The 13,564-nt window shown below is 48.6% G+C and overlaps 1 protein-coding gene across 2 annotated transcripts; it reads left to right on the top strand.

Annotated features, from left to right (window-relative positions):
- Positions 1-1,400: 1,400 nt before the first annotated feature.
- DPH2 (diphthamide biosynthesis 2) lies at positions 1,401-5,406 on the top strand. Of its 2 annotated transcripts, none has more exons than XM_031969259.1 (6): positions 1,401-2,393; positions 2,577-2,689; positions 2,770-2,993; positions 3,626-4,318; positions 4,426-4,611; positions 4,714-5,406. In XM_031969259.1, exons 1-6 carry the CDS (start codon positions 2,247-2,249, stop codon positions 4,836-4,838), a joined length of 1,488 nt encoding a protein of 495 aa, XP_031825119.1. In that variant the 5' UTR covers positions 1,401-2,246; the 3' UTR covers positions 4,839-5,406. The 2 variants fall into 2 exon arrangements, with proteins under 2 accessions (XP_031825119.1, XP_031825120.1); XM_031969260.1 differs by having other exon boundaries at positions 2,267-2,341.
- The last annotated feature ends 8,158 nt before the right edge of the window (positions 5,407-13,564 follow it).

The following is a 13,564-nucleotide window of genomic DNA, read 5'->3' as shown; positions in this document are numbered from 1 at the left end:
CCTCCCACTGCCCGGGATTTGTGTTTATTTTTGTATTTATTTAAAGGTGTTCAAATTGTCATCTTCCCCAGCTACACTGGAAGCTTCTTGGGGGCTGGCACTCAATAAATGCATGTCGGTTCATTGATTTTAAGAGTAGTGGGAATTCATCTGACAAGAGGGGTGAGCTGGGGACGTTCTAGGTAGAGGTAACAATCCAGGCAGTAGCATATGGAGAGGTGCAGAGGAGCTACTGGGTGGCCTAGCGGATAAAGAGCCTGTTCTGAAGTTAGGAAAACCTCCAACTCCTTCTAGCTGTGTGACCCTGGGCACATCACTTAACCTCTGTACCTCAGTTCCCTCGTGTGTAAAATGGGGATAATAACAGCACCTGCCTCCCAGGGTTAAGACCAAAGGAGAAAGTAATTGCAAAGTGCCTAGCACAGCGTCTACCACCCAAAAAGTACTATATGTGTTATTGTTGAATGAAATGTCTTCCAGTTTGGTTTAGGATGATAAGGAAAAAAACAGGAGTGAAGAACGTTTATTTAGCACATCTAGATTCACAAAGTGTTTTGCATACATTATGTCATTTGATTCTCAAAAAGACTGGAAGGTGAATTTTATCATCTCCGTTCTAGAGGAGGAAACTGAGGAGGAGAGATTAGATGGTTTTGCTCGTTGGGCTCACACAGCTAGAACATGTATGAGACACACTCGAACTCGGCTCTTCCTGATTCCAAGTCCGTATTTTAGTCCAAGTCCTTTAGACTAGAAAGAATTGAGTGCAAGGTTGTGAAAAAGCCTTGAATGTCAGACGTACTCGGGAGACCCGATAGTCACTAAAAGTGACTGAGAGCAGTGGAGTCACGTGCCCAAACATAAGGATGTTTGGAGAAAAGCCCCAAACTGCTTTTTTTTTTTTAAATTAGGAAGTGCAGAGGAGGAAGAGACGTCTCCTGGATAACGGGAGAAGTGACTCAGGCCCGGATCTCCTGACTCCCAGGCCCAGCGTCAGTCATCCCCTCAGTCTCGAGGACCGGCCCGGCTCCCTGGAGTCCACCCTAGTGAATGCCGCCGGGGGAAGGAGGGGAGAGGAGCAGCTGCTTCCCAGCGGTCTCGCGAAAGATCTTGGGCTTCCCTCCCTCCCCACTGTCGGCTCCATTAGATGGAAGAGCCGTCTCCGGGCAGACTGGGCCCCCCGCGGGAGTCAGGAGGTTTGGGCGTTTGTCCCTGCTCCGCCACTTCCCAGAGGAAAGATCTCGCGCGAGTCTCTCCCCACCCGTCCCCCCCACTTCCTTATACGGGGGCGGAAACCTGGGCTGGGAGTGCCCGTGATTTCAGTGATTTCATGGAACGTCTCGCTTGGCCGCCCAGAGCTGCTGGGGGGGGGGGGAAGAGCCGCCTCCCGCCGGCCCGAGCTACTTTGTATCCGGCGGGGCCCCTCCCCCGCCCGAGCGGCGGCCACATTGTATCCAGGGCAGTGGCCTCCACCTGCTGCCCGGCAGCTACAAAGTATCCACCGCAGCTTCGTTGCCGCTCGGCCGGGAGGGCTCCCGTGGGACCACACAACCTGTATTTCTGGGGAGCGGGGCTTTCTACTGTGAGACTACATAGTAGCCACCGCGGGTGTGTGTGTGTGTGTGTGTGTGTGTGTGTGTGTGTGTGTGTGTGTGTGTGTGTGTGTGATTGTCTCTTCCACTTCACCCTCCCCCACCTCCCGCCGTGGCTACACAGCATCCGAACCCGCAGCTTCGTCACAGCCAACGACGGCTAGAGGAGCTCGGACAGGGCCTGAGGGCCAGCCGCTGCGTAGTAGAGGCCGCCGCAGTCACAGTTCGACTTAGCATGGACTACCCCTCTATACCCAGTTGCCTTGGGAACAGAGAAGGAACACAAGAAGCGGGCTGCGCATGCGGCTCCGAGGCTTTTTACCAGCCCTACCACGTCACCCGCCCCTTTCCCCTGGGGCCCTGGAAACTACAATTCCCACAAAGACTTGCGGCTTGCGGTTGGGGCGGAGGTTAGGACAAATACGCCCCTTCCCATTGGCTCAGAAGCTGGGAGCAGGCTATTGGCTACTGGCGCGGGGCAAGAAGGAAAACACAAGCTCGGATTGGCGAAGAATGAAGGCGAGGGGGTGGTCCCGGAAATAGCAGCGAAACTGGAGGGCAGACCCACGTGGAGGTGTGGGGTGCCCCGTGGGGTCCCGGAGCGGATCCTAGGCTCGGACCCGAGGCCCGGCGGCCTCTGCTGTAGGAGGTGACATGGAAGACACTTTCAGCAGCCCAGCAGGGGCCGCCCTGCAGCGAGAGGCCGGGGTCCCGGAGCCACTGACACCCCTCACGGAGCTGGGCCGCACGTATGAGCTGGAGCGGGTGCAGGCCTTCGTTCTGGAGCACGAAGCCAAGCGGGCGAGTGGGGGAGGGGAGGGGGGAGGACTGGGGGAAGCCGGAGGGCAAGTGAGGGGGGAGAGGGACTGGAGGAGGGGGGGCTAAGGAAGAGGCCTGGGGGGCGGGGTCTGGGGGGAGGGGCGGCACACCCCCCTGCCCCGAGCCGGGCCAAGCTCTGAGCAGGGCTCTCTGCTGGCTGCTCAGGTGGCCCTGCAGTTCCCAGATGAACTCCTAGGAGACAGCGTGGCTGTGGCCCGGACCCTGGAGGAGATGACAGGAGCCAAGATCTTTGTTCTGGGCGACACGGCCTATGGCAGGTGGGAGCCCGAGGGCTGGAGGCAAGCTGGGAGGTCTTCCGGGGGCCTTGCCCACCCCTCTAATTGCTACCTCTCCACAGCTGCTGTGTGGACGTCCTGGGGGCGGAGCAGGCTGAGGCCGACGCCCTGGTGCACTTTGGCCCCGCCTGCCTGAGCCCGCTTTCGGGCTCCCTGCCTGTCACCCACGTCCTGGGCCAGCGCCCGGTGGCCCTGGAGCGGTGTGCAGAGGCCTTCAGAGCCCTGCATCCGGACCCTGCGGAGCCTGTGGTGCTGCTGAGTGAGCCATCCTGTGCCCACGCCCTGGGTGAGGACGGGCAGAGGAGGGTGGGGAGAGACCTGTGGCGGTCCCCAGAGCCTTGGGTATGTGTTCTCCCTCATTAGCCGGGAGCTCCTTAAAAAGAGGCACTGTCTCGATTTTCCTCGTATCTCCAGTGCTCAGCATGGTCTGACACACAACAGGTGCTTAGTAAACGTTGATTTCTTGGGGAGGAGAAGTTGGCTGAGACTTTATACTGCCCAAGTCAGCCTGGGTCACTTACTTTGCTGCCTCAGTTTCCCCATTTGCTTCTAGAACCTTAGTTTCCCCATATGTCCTTGGGATGACTGCCCAGATCATAGGACCTCAGAGTTGAAAGAACATTTGGGACAGCCTGGAGTCCAACCTATCACTGTGACGTGGTGGCCATCCAGGGTCTGTGACCTCCTGGGAGGGCAACAGTGGGACACAGTTTCTGATTGAGGGAAGTTATGAGTGGAGCTGGGCAGCCTCCTTCCCCTTTGACCTCGGAGGCCCATTTAATCCTCTCTCCTCCCGCACTGAGCCTCCCCGCGTCCCAATCCAATCTGCTCTCCAGGCCAGGTCTGGCGTGGCTGCCCTCCGCCACGCCCTCTCCACCCAGCCAGTCCCATAAACTGACCATGTATTTCTTCCTTCAGAAGCCTTAGCTGCTCTTCTTCGTGCCCAGTACGAGGACATCGTGGTCTCCCACCCGGCTCTGCCCGCTGTTGCCCCGGGCTGGGATCACCCACCCTTGGAGCGTTTTGGGCGCTTTTTCCCACTGGGCCCTGGGCGGCAGCTGGAGGACTACGGGGCCTTTTATGTGGGGGGCTCTGAGAATTCAGACAGCGGCGGGACTGAGATGACCCCAGACTTGCTCCAGCTGCTCCTGGGCTGGACCCCCAGCCGCCCCTTCTCTTCTTGCCTGCCAGACTCGGGACGGGCCCAAGCTGAGGGCCCCCGGGCAGTCCGCGTCAGAGCACGGAGCCACTATCTGGTGGAACGGGCACGGGATGCCCAAGTGGTGGGACTGCTGGCAGGTGCTCCGGGGGGGGCAGGGCACCGAGAGGCTCTGGGCCACCTTCGGAAACTGGTGCAGGCTGCTGGCAAGCGGGCCTACGTCCTGTCTTTGGGCCGGCCCAGCCCCGCCAAGCTGGCCAACTTCCCAGAGGTAGACGTCTTCGTGCTCCTGGCCTGCCCCTGGAGGACCCTCGACCGACCCCAGAGTGGTGCCAGCAGAGGCTTCTTCCGGCCGATGCTCACCCCTTATGAGCTGGAAGTCGCCTGCAACCCGGCTCGGGGCCTACTGGGGCTAGGGCCTTACCTGACTCACTATTCTGACCTGCTGCCAGGTAAGCCTGGCTTCCTTCCCTGTCCTTTAGCCCCAAAACTTTGTTCCAGCTGGGAGGGGAGGAAAAGGCAAGGGCTCATCCCTGCTCTCCCTCCCCTGTCCCTCCAGGCTCCCCCTTCCACGTGCCCGTCCCGCCCCCGGAGTCTGAGCTATGGGATGCACCCGACGTGTCACTCATCACTGGAGACCTGCGCCCCCCACAGGCGTCGGCCCCAGCCCACGCCTCCGACAGCCTAGAGACCTCAGCCCTGAGCCAGCGACCCCGACTTGAGCTCGCCGAGAGCAGTCCAGCAGGTCAGTGTGCCCGCCCCCGCTCCCCTGACCCCTCTGGGATGCTCACTTGCTGGGAGGTGGGGGCCGAGGCTCCTGGCTGACCCTCTCCCTTGGCCCCTCCAGCTTCCTTCCTGGCTTCCCGAACTTGGCGGGGTTTGGAACCTCAGCTGGGCCAGACGGCACCGATGCGGGCGGTGGCTGGGAGACGCGGTGTGCCCATTGCCTATGAGGATGAGCCTGGCAGCTGAGGAGCCTTGGGGCCAAGTGGGACTCCGAGAAGAGACCCTGGCACTCCTCGAAAGAGCGGATCCCAGGACTGCCCAAGGTGCCAGTAGCCAGTCTGGCGGAAGTAAGCAGGCTCGCGCCAGGCTGGCCTTCCTGCTCTCTGTCCCCCTCTATTGATGACTGAATGCAATGGGGGGGAAGGAACAAGCATTTATACAGAACTTACTGTGTGTGAGGCACTGGGTGGCTCCTGTGTGATCCTCACAATAACCCTGAGAGCTATGGGCTGTTGTTATCCCCATTTTACAGATGAGAAAACTGAGGCAGGCAGCAGTGAAGTGACTTGCCCAGAATCACACAGCTAGTAAGTGTCTGAGGTCAGCTATGAACTCTGGTTTTCTGACTCCTGACTAACAGAGTCCAAGATTAAGGTGACCCCCAAACTGAACACTGTCCCTTTAGCTGCTGCTGTCTCATGGGATTGTCCTCTTGGTGTCCCAGAGCATTGATCAGGCACCTACTATATAACTCTCTGTCAGGCCCTATGCCAAATGTGTAAAGAACGGAAACACCAGGGAACCCTGCCCACAGTGGGCTCCCTGTGTGACGGGGAGATAGACACCATGTAAAAAAGCTAAGGGGATTTGGGGGCATCCGGGACTCCCTGACCTTCCCACCAGGCCTGGAAGAGCCTGCCTCAGGCCCTTTGAGGGAGCCAAGGTACTGGGGAGGGCCCTTCTCTGCAGTCAGAATCAGCCTCTTGGTGGAGCTGGGGGGAAGGAAGGTCGGGTTGAATGTTTAGATATTTAAAAAGAAAAGCGCCTCACAAACCAGACAAGGGTCACATTCTCAGGTATAATCTCCGTGTTCTACCAGATTCTTGGGAATTCCTATTTTCTTTGTTAAGTTCAGAAAAAAAAAATTAAAGCAATAAAATTTAAAATTAATTTTTAAAAAAAATGTAGAATGCATTAGTAAATGATGTAAGGGCGTCCCGAATGTCTGCGGGTCTTACCTGAGGAATTGCTTGGGTTTGGGGAAGGAGTTGGCCCCAGGGTCGGATTCACCAGCATGGGAAAGGAGTATGCCTGGGTTACCCTGGCTCTTTCGCCTTGGTCCAATGTGGCTCTTGTTAGAGCTTCAGCCGCATCCCTTGCTGGCTGCTGTCTAGATGTGTTGCAGGCTCAGTTCTCTTCCTCTGTCTGTCCAAGGCACTGCCTGCTCCCACCATCATCCCCTCCCTGTGCCCCCAAAAATCAGTTGTCAGATCTTGCTGTTTCTCACAACCCCCCATCCAGCTCCTTCTCTGCACTTCCACGCTGCCAGCGTCAGGCTCTCATCCTCTCTCACCTGGCCGGTAGTCACAGCTTCCTCGGTCTTCCCAAAGCCAGCCTTTTTCCTCTCCTGTCTGAATGATAAAGTAGGTAAGGGGATTACATCACTCTGATGCTCAAGAAGCCTCACAGGTTCCCTATTGCCTCTGCTGTATTGTTAAATTCAAACTCCTCATCAGAGCCTGTCACAGTCTGGCTATAGTTTCCTTCCAGGCTGAATTCTTGGGTCACGTGCTCCACATCCTGGCAGAACTGTTCTTGCAATTCCCTGTCCCCCGTGCCTGGAACACCTTCTTCCCTCCTCTCTCATCCGGAAACAGTGCGCAGCTCTCATTGGTAACGTGTTTCCCCCAAAGCAATCTTTATTCTGCCTCTCCCCTTAGATTTGGCCCCCAGGCCCAACAGAACAAGTCCCATATTTCTCCCCAGGTCTGACCTTCAAAAATAGCAAGCTGCCTTGTCCCACAGGGACCTTATTCTCACCAAGATCTACACCCCCAGTTCCTTTGATCTTCATGTGACATGGGATAGAGCCTCTCCCCAGTTGTCCATGCCCCTCTAACCCTAGGGACCGGACCTGACCACAGCTCACCAGTTGAAGTCTGGCAGACAGCAGTGGGGCCATCACCTTATTCCTGGAAATTATGTCTTTGGATGCAACCCAAATCACACTGGCTTTTTTAGCCACTAATCTCGATTCCTTGAGCTTGGAGTCCACAAGCCTCCCATTGCCCACCCTGGTCTTTTTCCAGAATGTCTGCTGTCTGTCTTTACCGCTCTTGTCTTAGAATTTTGATGCCCAATAGAAGACTGGACTTTTCTTTCTTGTGGATTGATTGCACCTTTTTTTGGTTGGTTTATTTTAAAATTTAGTTCATGGATATATCTTGCTTTTATATTTCCTTCATTTCCCAGTATAATCCTCCATAAAGTTTTTCCTTATAATAAAGAATTTTAAAAGTGTACAAAAGAAAAGTGTTCTTTTTTAGAACAGTCAAGATCAATATTACATGTGGTATTCCCACTCCTGACCCACCCCCAACCACTGCTATTCTAGCTATCATTGTTCTTTGGGTCTCAATTATAATTTCGTTTTTCTTCTTGTTTTAATTTGCATTATGGTAGTTACTGTGTATATTGTTTCAGTGGTTCCAATTAATTCATTGTGCATTAGTTCAGAAAAGTCTTCCTATGTTTTTCTGTGTATTTCACATACATTTCTATAGCATTGTAATATTCCACCCTATTCATTTTTTAGCTTTTATTTTCAAAACATGGATAGATAATTTTCATCCTTGCCAAACCCTGTGTTCCACTTTGTTTCTCCCTCCCCCACCCCTCTCTTAGATGTTAAACGTGTAATTCTTCTCTACATATGGCCACAATTATCATGGATTGCACCTTCTTCAAATCAGCCCAAGGCTTCTACCTTATCACCAACTTTTTGGAGCCTGCTGGTCAGCCATTGTGTAAGATGCATCCCTCCTGGCTCAAGTGTCACCTGCGAGACTGAGGAAAGCACAATACTATCTGGGCCTTTCTCCAAGTCACTGATAACCTTTTAAATAGCCCAGATCAAAGCACAAATTTCGGGGAAACGAAGACCTTCCTAGTGGGTGGTGATTATAATTAATCACCGTCCGTCCATTTGGCCAGGCCACGTTATCGGACTTTTGTCTCTCTACAGCTTTTCCCAGAACACTACTGTGAGATATTTTGACTCGTATTGCTAAAAATCCAGGGAAACTGATGGAAGTGTCTGCCTATGTGAGAAGTCCAAAACCGAAAGAGAGAGAGAGACAGAGACAGAGGAGACAAAGACAGAGAGACAGAGAGAGACAGAGACAATGAGAGGCTCTGAGAAAGCTGCAGGTTTCCTAAGTTCTTATGCCCTTAAATGACTTCCTATGACTTCCACAGAGAAATGAGGAAGCTTCTTGAGAAAAGGGAGAAGGCTGCTCTGAAAGGCCTTGTTCAGTCTCTGAGACTGGAGAAGAGGAAGCAGCAGCAACAGGCTGGGGGAGGCAGGGAAGGGAGGGATGCGTGCCAGTAAATAGCCACTGCTGAGGGGAGGGGGCAGAGGTGCTGGGGTGGAGGTGGGGAAGGAAAGGGCTGGGGACGAGAGGTCCTGATCACCTTGGGGCTACATGCTAGAGAGAGAGCACTAGGGAGAGGAGAGCAGCTTGGGAAGAAGCCCCACATGTGCTATGAACCCAGGCCAAAGCTCTTGGACCCTGACATTGATCATTCCCCAATAGTGCTGGAGCTTCTGGGTTGTATTCTGCATGTCTATGTTACTCGAAGCTGCTCTTACATCACGTATCTCATTACACCACGCACCGTTTTATTCACATTCTACGTAGGTGCTAGAAAAGCTCATTTACAATGATTTTAGTCCAAGCGTCCAGTACAAGATGGAAGCAGGGGGAGTTAACACAAAAGGGAAAAATTGAGTGTTCACTGGAGGAGGAACTTGGGAGATTGAGCAGATGAGGGAGAGTTCCTGCAGATGGAAGGCTGAATAACATTCAGATCACACCCTAGACTTTTTTTTTTTTTTTAAACTCAGGGCAGCTTTATTAGGAATGAACCTGGAAACAGTGATAGGGTGGAGCAGGAGCAGTTGAACCTATGCTCATATTGGCATTATAGGACTCCTGGGACCAGCTCCCCTTTCCCATGGACACCCCTCCTCCCCAATCTAATCACAACCCACAAAGAAACTTCGTTTGGCAGGACTTGGGCTACCTCTCTGATCACGGCTTCCCTTTCCAGATGTTCACTCACTAACCATCCTTTTCTTAATACAGCTAGGGATTTTGCTGGAAAGCTCATAGCCAATAGTTGGTACATCCTGTTCTTTTTTTTTTTTTTGAAGGACCACCTTTGCCCATTGCAGTCTTGTTCCAGTTCTCCTGTTCTCTGTGACATTTTCACATATCAGATGGAGGCTTAGCAATCCCATCAGCCAGTTTTCTCAATCTCACTGAATCAGTTCCATCTGGGCCTAATGACCTGAATGTCCTTGAGGCTGGGGACTCTCTCACAACCTCCCTACACATGTGAAGTATCAATGTCCATTTTTATGAACTTTCCAATCCAAGGATCCTTCTTCATTCTTCTGAGCTAATAAAGTAAATATAATTAGATTCATCAAGTCACTACTATGGTTTAGAATCCTCTGGAAACATACTTGACTAATTGTACATTATTTCAAAGTCCAATTCTTTGTGTATAGCAAATAACTGTTTGGACATGTATATATATATATATATATATATATATATATATAATTTAACTTATACTTTGACATATTTAACATGTATTGGTCAACCTGCCATGTGGGGGAAGGGGTGGGGGGAAGGAGGGGAAAAGTTAGAACAAAAGGATTTGCAACTGTCAATGCTGAAAAATTACCTATGCATATATCTTGTAAATAAAAAACTATAATAAAAAGGAAAAAAAAAGAAATATACTTGAAGCAGCCTCCAAAATTTGTGTGTTATTTCCTGTCTGACTTCCCCTTCTTGGTCTACTTTCTAAAATCATAATTACCTCACTCTTCTCCAGAGTCATCAGAGTCCAGTGGCGAGACAAAAGTCAAGGGTATGTCAAGTAAAACACCGATAATCTGGAAATTCTAAAATTAAAAGGAGAAATTAAAAATATTGAAAGTAAAAAAACTATTGAACTAATTAATAAAACTAAGAGTTGGTTCTATGAAAAAGCCAATAAAATAGATAAGCCTTTGGTAAATCTGATTAGAAAAAGAAGGGAGGAAAATGAAATTAGTAGTCTTAAAAATGAAAAGGGAGAACTTTCCACCAATGAAGAGGAAATTAGAGAAATAATAAGGAGTTATTTTGCTCAACTTTATGCCAATAAATTTGATAACCTAAGTGAAATGGATGACTACCTCCAAAAATACAGACTTCCCAGACTAACAGAGGAGGAAGTAAATTGCTTGAATAGTCCCATTTCAGAAAAAGAAATAGAACAGGCAATTAAACAACTCCCTAAGAAAAAATCCCAGGACCAGATGGATTTACATGTGAATTTTACCAAACATTTAAGAACAATTGGCCCCAATGCTATATAAATTATTTGATAAAATAGGAATGAAGGAGTCCTACCAAATTCCTTCTATAGACCTGAACATGGTACTGATACTAAACCAGGTAGGCTGAAAACAGAGAAAGAAAATTATAGACCAATCTCTAATGAATATTGATGCTAAAATCTTAAATAAGATATTAGCAAAAAGACTACAGAAATCATCTCAAGATAATACACTATGATCAAGTAGGATTTATACCAGGAATGCAGGGCTGGTTCAATATTAGGAAAACTATCAATATAATTGCCATGTTAATAACAAATTAACAAAAACCATAGATCATCTCAATAGATGCAGAAAAGCATTTGATAAAATCCAACATCCATTCCTATTAAAAACACTTGAGAGTATAGGAATAAATGGACTTTCCTTAAAATAATCAGCAGCATCTATTTAAAACCATCAGTAAGCATCATATGTAATGGAAACAAACTGCAACCATTCCCAATAAGATCTGAAGTGAAACAAGGTTGCCCACTATCACCGTTACTATTTAATATTGTATTAGAAACTCTAGCTATAGCAATAAGAGCTGAGAAAGAGATTAAAGGAATAAGAATAGGCAATGAGGAAACCAAATTATCACTCTTTGCCGATGACATGATGGTATATTTAGAGAACCCCAGAGATTCTGCTAAAAAGTTATTAGAAATAATCCACAACTTTAGCAAAGTTGCTGGTTATAAAATAAACCCACATAAGTCATCAGCATTCTTATATATCACTAACAAAATCCAACAGTCAGAGTTACAAAGAGAAATCCCATTTAAAGTAACTACTGATAGTATAAAATATTTAGGAATCTATCTGCCAAGGGAAAATCAGAAACTTTATGAGCAAAACTACAGACCACTTTTCACACAAATTAAGTTTGATCTAACCAATTGGAAAAATATTAAATGCTCTTGGATAGGGTGAGCAAATATAATAAAGATGACAATATTACCTAAACTAATCTATTCATTTAGCGCTATACCAATCAGACTCCCAAAACTATTTTAATGACCTAGAAAAATAACAACAAAGTTCATATGGAAAAACAAAAGGTCAAGAATTTCAAGGAATTAATGAAAAAATCAAATGAAGGAATGCTTAGCTGTACCAGATCTAAAATTATATTATAGACAGCAGTTACCAAAACTATTTGGTATTGGCTAAGGAATAGATTAGTTGATCAGTGGAATAGATTAGGTTCAAGGGATAAAACAGTCAACAAATATAGCAACCTAGTCTTTGACAAACCCAAAAGATCCCAGCTTTTGGGATAAGAACTTACTAGTTTGATAAAATTGCTGGGAAAATTGGAAACTAATATGGCAGAAACTAGGCATTGATCCATACTTAACGCCATACACCAAGATAAGGTCAAAATGGGTTCATGACCTAGGCATAAAGAATGAAATTATTAATAAATTAGAGGAACACAGGATAGTTTACCTCTCAGACCTGTGGAAGGGGAAGGTCTTTATGACCAAAGCAGAACTAGAGATCATTACTGATCACAAAATAGAAAATTTCGATTATACTAAACTGAAAAGTTTTGTACAAACAAAACTAATGCAGACAAGATTAGAAGGAAGCAATAAACTGGGAAAATATTTTACAGTCAAAGGTTCTGATAAAGGCCTCATTTCCAAAATATATAGAGAATTAACTCTAATTTATAAAAAATCAAGCCATTCTCCAATTGAAAAATGGTCAAAGGATATGAACAGACAATTCTCAGGTGAAGAAATTGAAACTATTTCTAGTCATATGAAAAGATGCTCCAAGTCATTATTAATCAGAAATGCAAATTAGACAACTCTAAGATACACTATACACCTGTCAGATTGGCTAAGATGACAGGAAAAAATAATGATGATTGTTGGAGGGATGCGGGAAAACTGGGACATTGATGCATTGTTGGTGGAGCTGTGAACAATCCAACCATTTTGGAGAGTAGTTTGGAACTATGCTCAAAAAGTTATCAAACTGTGCATACCCTTTGATCCAGCAGTGTACTACTGGGATTATATCCCAAGAGATTATAAAGAAGGAAAGGGACCTGTATGTGCACGAATGCTTGTGGCAGCCCTTTTTGTAGTGGCTAGAAACTGGAAACTGAATGGTTGTCCATCAGTTGGAGAATGGCTGAATAAATTGTGGTATATGAAAATTATGGAATATTACTGTTCTGTAAGAAATGACCAACAGGATGATTTCAGAAAGGCCTGGAAGCGACTATACGAACTGATGCTGAGTGAAATGAGCAGGACCAGGAGATCATTATATACTTCAACAACAATACTATATGATGACCAGTTCTGATGGATCAGGCCATCCTCAGCAACGAGATCAACCAAATCATTTCCAATGGAGCAGTAATGAACTGAACTAGCTATGCCTAGAAAAAGAACTTTGGGAGATGACTAAAAACCATTACATTGAATTCCCAATCCCTATATTTATGCACACCTGCATTTTTGATTTCCTTCACAAGCTAATTGTACAATATTTCAGAGCCTGAATCTTTTTGTACAGCAAAATAATGGTTTGGTCATGTAAAAAAAAAAAAAAAAAAAAAAAAAAGGATTGTCCTACACTAGTTGAAAGTTCTCCGATTATCTTTGAAATTGCTTTTTGGAGTGATGCTATTTGTTCTGAGGATGGAGTTCGTGAATGTTTGTTTTATTTTGGGGGCGCACAAGCCCGGGCAGGCTCCCCGGGAACGCGAAGGGCAGGAGAAATCTCTTAAAATAGTATCACATGGTGCATTCATCTGCGGGCTCCCCTCCCCCCATTAAAATGATCTCTTCTTAATTCTTTCACTTTTATCAGCGTTTCTTCTGTTTCCTACCAGCTTGAACAGAGTGCGGACGAATGCTGGTTGTGTGGAAGGCATTTCACTGTACCCCCGCACGCATTTGCCATTTCATTATTCACAGGCTCAGGGGGACCCCCCCTCGCCCCCCGTTTAATTGGCTGCCCCCCCCCCCCCCCCCCCGGGGCTCCCCCGCCCCCCCCCCCCCCCCCCCCCCAGCGGAGATCCTCGCGGCTGAGTCACTGCACTTTGCCACACGAAGGCCCAGGCAGAGGCCAGACTCCCGGTGCCCCTGGGCCCCGCCCCTGCTCCCAGAGGCCTCCGGGGTAAAGCAGAGCCTGCGCTTTGTCCGGCCCTTTCTGCCGCACTTCGCACTTCTGCCCCCCAGGCGCGGGGCGCGCCCCCTCCCCCTCGGCGCGGAACCGCTTCTGGTCCCTCTTCCTCCCCAGACTCTCATTCATTTTGGGGACGTTTTCCTGTCTGGGCGCCGAGGGC

This window comes from Sarcophilus harrisii, chromosome 4, assembly GCF_902635505.1.
Source record: "Sarcophilus harrisii chromosome 4, mSarHar1.11, whole genome shotgun sequence".
Classification (NCBI taxonomy): domain Eukaryota; kingdom Metazoa; phylum Chordata; class Mammalia; order Dasyuromorphia; family Dasyuridae; genus Sarcophilus; species Sarcophilus harrisii.
This window is presented reverse-complemented; position numbering and strand designations above follow the sequence as displayed.